This window comes from Leishmania braziliensis, chromosome 6 (genome assembly GCF_000002845.2).
Source record: "Leishmania braziliensis MHOM/BR/75/M2904 complete genome, chromosome 6".
Lineage (NCBI taxonomy): Eukaryota > Euglenozoa > Kinetoplastea > Trypanosomatida > Trypanosomatidae > Leishmania > Leishmania braziliensis.
The window spans coordinates 361302-366293 of NC_009276.2; the positions used below are offsets into that span (position 1 = coordinate 361302).

Genomic DNA, 4992 nt, shown 5'->3' on the forward strand with positions numbered 1-4992 from the left:
GGCGCGACCTCTCTTACTTTCGCACTGCACTGTCCAGCGTGGTTCAGTGTTTCGATCCGGAGGCGATGCTCGTGCAGTGCGGCGCCGACACCATAGTAGGCGACCTCATTGGGCGACTTTGCGTGACTACGTTGGCGCACACGCAGTGTGTGGCCAATGTGCTGTCATTTGAGCGACCGACGGTACTGCTTGGAGGAGGCGGTTACCACGTGTTTCACACGGCCCGCTGCTGGGCGATCCACACCGCCACCGCGCTTGGTCGCACAGCCGCACAGCTACCCTTGTACATCCCGCGCACGGACCCCTACTACATGGATTACCGGCAAGAATGCACGCCAAAGCGGCCGACGCTGCACGTATTTCTCGACCCTGACGTTGATGACCCACTGCCGCTGGGGGACAGCTTGGCGTTCTGGCGTCAACTGTGTCTCAGCATTCAGTGGCAGATGCGCACTGCCCGCCTTGTGAGGCAAGGGTTTTCTCGCACAGTACAGCTTTGCCGGCAGAGACGGGCAGCGTTGCTGAGGCAGTTCGCCTCGCAAGAGGCAGGGAAAGAATCTGGTGTCGGTGTTAGCGGTCCTAAGCGCCCCCGCTCAGCAGCTACAACGGACCGCAGTGGCGAGGAGGGGGCGGAGGACAGAGTGTTCTCGGGGTGATGGTTGCGAGAGCGGCGAGCACTGAGGTCTCTCCTTGCAGCTGCCTTTTCCCTGATTTGCTGCTAGCGCTGTGTACGTGTGTGTGTGAAAAGGGCAGAGGGAGGAAACAAGTCTGGCCCACTACTGACATACAGTCACGCACATCCGCACCCACATATTTGCAGTCTCCAAGACACAAGCAGAAAAGAGAACGTCAACGACGACGGAATAAAACAGCAAAACGTGTGAAATAGAAGAAGATAGGGAGAGGCAGGGAAGATGCGCAGGTTGCAGCTGTATATCACAGCCTCACGCTCAGGGTCTTTCTAACGTTGTGTGTGAGTCTCTCTCCCTCCACACACATGCACGGACACGGACCCAATTTGCTTTGTGTTTTGCCTCTCCCTTTCTTCTTTCTCCTTCCGACGAAGGCTCTTCATGTGGTGTGTTTTCATGCGTTGTTCATCCACTTTCCGTTGCACCTGATCGGCCGCTGTGCGGCTCCCTTTTTATCATCATTCTCTCCCTCTTGCACTGCACTTTCAATTCCAACTTCTTTTCTCCCTCACTCTCCTCACGCATGACTCTCTTTCCCTGGGTGTGGCGCTAAATGGACGCACTTCTGCTCCTCGGACATAGTGCGAGCACCTCTACACATTCTTGTGATTAACACACACGCATCTGCGACAAGCGCCTCACTGTCTCCTTGCCGCTGCTGTCCTTGTCTCAGTTGCGCTCTGGTGTATCGAGGAGAACACGAAAGGAGAGATCGAGCAGAAACGAAAACAAGCAAAGCAAACCACACAACAGCAGAAAGAGAAAAGAGCCCTGCCCTGGTGGTGGTGGCAGGGGGGGGGTATCGCTTCACTGGTATCGTCGGTATCATTGAGCATTCTACCCTCGCTTTCCTCTATACATGGGGGGGGGGGAGGAGACAGCGGCGGAGCCGGCGAGTATGCACCCACAGACCTCAGCAGCATTTCTCCTTAACTACACCTTTACCCTTCCTCAATGCGTTGCCACAACCCCCCACCCCGGGCATTATGTTCTTGAGAATGACTGTGCCGGGGGGTACATTTTCTGCTCGCTCGCTTGTCGTTCTGGGAAGGCGGAAGAGGAGCCGCGTAACATCAACGGGCTCACAGCCTCTTCGGTGTGTGGGGATCTGCACTTGTGTGTCACGCCTCCACTCACCTGCCTCTCTGTGCCTCTCTTCTCGTCTCTGTCTTTATGCGCGTCGTCATGTCTGTGGTGCGCCGCATCAGCCTCAACTTACATCGTTGCCGTGCCTCCCTCTTCCCCTCCCCTCTTCTCTTCCTCTCCCTCTCCCTCTCTAGCGACAAGAGGGGAGTCTTTGCGTGGTTGCATGTGCGCTCTCGAGTCGTTACGCAGAACGTCCCACGCACATATGCTCAACAATTTGGATTCACCAGTGCATTAGCTTCGATGCCTCTGCGTGATGCCGGCTTGACGTGCCTGCATGACACACAGTCGACCCCCCCCCCCGTGTTCCTTCACTCCCGCCTCGCCCTATGCCGCTGCATTCGCGCCTGCACATGGGTGAATGAGTGAGCCGGAGAGAGAGGGTGTGTGTGTGTCCACAGTGGACATCATTCGTGTGAGCTACTCACGCGCCTGTCGGTCTCTCTCTCTCTTTCGATCCTCGTCTCAGCACATACAGCAAGGATACCCACCCTCCCGCCTGCAGACACACACACACACACACACGCACCCCACTTGCGGTTTCGCCTGTGATGCTGTTGAAATCTTCTCCCTGTTTGCAGGCGAGTGATGCGCTGCTGCTCTCATCCCGCACGTCTTAGTTGGCGCCTTTCGTTTTACCTCTTCAGCATTACGTGCGTGACGTGATGTGCCCCTCCCTCCCCCCTCCCTCGCTCATTAGCGCTCTTCTCTTCCATCCTTTCCCTTGCATGAGTGTGTATGTTTCTCTTTCACCCCCTGCTCGCACCCGCCCCACCCCACCCCTCCCCTCTCTTCGTTCCTCTACCCATTTTGTGGAGTGTGCGTGCGCATACCGGCGCAGGTGCGGAGGAGGCACTTCACGCGCACAGCGACATGCATCATCGCCTCCACTCTCCTGCTTCCTATGCCCTTTTACGCCCTCTTCTTCCGCCCTGGCTCCGCACTGCGTCGTTGAAAGACCCCACAAAGACAACCGAGCGAAGTCTCCGCCCGCATATGCTCCTGGGCCTGCATCACCCATAACACGAATGAATTTCTACACTCGTTGAGTCGTGCAGGAGCGCACACCTCCCCCACTCTCTGTCTCTCTCTGCGGAGAGTGGATAAAGGTGCGCACGACACCACCTCTTATCCGCCCTACATGCACACAACGCTGCCATCACGGATCCCGCCTACCTTCTCTCAACTCCGGGCTCCACCCTTCCAACATCTCTGAGGGTTCAGCTGCTCCGCGACTTTGTGCGTCTGTATGCGTCTGAGCACACAGAGACGCGGTGGCCGCCCATCTACTCCTCCACCCTCTTCCCGCCTCCTTCATCTTCGAAAGCAGCACACAACCCCTTTCTCTCTCCCTCTCACTCGCCCAGAAGTGTTCTTAGGCCTACCCGTAAGCTCCTTCGCCGCTCTTCTGCTCTCCACCCGTGAAGCTGCTCAGCACATCTCCCCTCCCTCTCCCCGCCGCCATCGCCGCCTCTCTCCCCCGTTCTGTCGCTCAGCTGCCACTTGCCGTGCCCGCGCCTCGGCTGCCCGAAACATGCGCTCCACTGCGAAGGCGATGGTGGCGCTGTGCAGGACGCCGCTGCGCATGGCGGGGTCGGTGGCCACGGGTGTGTTCTTCGGCGCGTCGATGCCCGCGGCGCAGTCCGCGACCGGCCTCTCGTTCGGCCTCACAGAGCAGCAGCTGCAGTACCAGGAGACGGCGCGCAGCTTCGCCAAGGATAAGATGATCCCGGTGGCGGCGGAGTACGACCGGTCGATGAAGTACCCCCACGAGGTGTACAAGCAGGCGTGGGAGCTTGGCTTGACGAACATGCACATCCCTGAAAAGTACGGCGGGCTCGGCGCCAGCGTGATGGACGGATTGATTGTGCAGGAGGAGCTGGCCTACGCGTGCACGGGCATGGCGACTGCGTTCGATGGCAACAACCTCGCCGAGGCCCCGCTCCTGATCGCCGGCACGGACGCGCAGAAGAAGAAGTACCTCGGCCGCATGGTGGAGGAGCCGCTGCTGGCTGCGTACTGCGTGACGGAGCCGACGGGTGGGTCGGACGTGGCTGGGCTGAAGACGACCGCGAGGAAGGAGGGCGACCGGTGGGTGATCAACGGCTCGAAGATGTGGATCACGAACGGCGGCGTGGCGAGCTGGTACTTTGTGCTGGCGCGCAGCGAGGGCGGCTACACCGGCTTCATCGTGGACGCCAACGCGCCTGGCGTGACGCGCGGGGAGAAGGAGGTGATGCTTGGCCAGCGCTGCAGCGACACACGCGGCATCACGTTCGAGAACGTGGTGGTGCCGGAGGAGAACGTGGTGGGCGAGCCCGGCAAGGGCTTCCAGGTTGCCATGAGGGTGTTCGACTTCACACGCTCCTCAGTGGCCATCGCCGCCGTCGGGCTGTCCCGCCGCGCCACGGACGAGGCGACGAGGTACGCTCGCGAGCGCGTGACGATGGGCAAGCCGATTGCGCAGCATCAGGCCGTCGCGTTCATGCTGGCAGAGATGGCGGCTGGCGTGGAGGCGTGTCGACTCATGACGTACCGTGCTGGCTGGGATACGGACCAGGGCCGCCGCAACACGTACTACGCTTCGTGCGCCAAGATGATGGCGGCCAACCTTGCGGAGAAGTGCGCGACAAACGCGGTGCAGATCTTCGGCGGCAACGGCTACAACACCGGCTACCCGGTGGAGAAGCTGTACCGCGACTGCAAGATCTTCTCCATCTACGAGGGCACGACGCAGATCCAGCACACGATCGTCAGTCGCTACGTGACGGGCATGCGCTGCTGAGCGCAGCGAGCCACGGGTGCGCCGTCAAGCGTTCCGGCAGCGCGCAGCCGTGCGGTTTAATCATACGTCTCGAGCGTCTGCACGTGTTGCTCCCGTGTGGTGGACTTGTTTGAACTGTACTGCGCACCTCTCTGGGTTGTTGATGCTGGGTGGAAGCTGAGGTGTGTTGCTTGCAGCGCTTGAGAGCATACCGAGCGCGGGAGACGGAGGGCTCGTGCTAGCGTGGGTGCCTCTGCCACGTGGCTGGCGCGGATATGAACGGTGTCCCAACTGTCATCGTTTCCACCGTCGTCAGCCGGCACGCGTGCGCCTCCCGTAAAGCGAAAGTGGTGTTTCTGCCGGAACAGTGCTGCCCCCCCCCCCCCCCCC

General features: G+C 60.1%; 1 protein-coding gene across 1 annotated transcript; it reads left to right on the forward strand.

The window, feature by feature from the left end:
* Positions 1-3087: 3087 nt before the first annotated feature.
* LBRM_06_0850 (putative acyl-coenzyme a dehydrogenase) lies at positions 3088-4623 on the forward strand (the record flags this gene model as incomplete). The annotated part of the gene is made up of 1 exon (XM_001561969.1): positions 3088-4623. The coding sequence occupies one exon, from the start codon at positions 3088-3090 to the stop codon at positions 4621-4623; it is 1536 nt and encodes a 511-aa protein (XP_001562019.1).
* Positions 4624-4992: the final 369 nt, after the last annotated feature.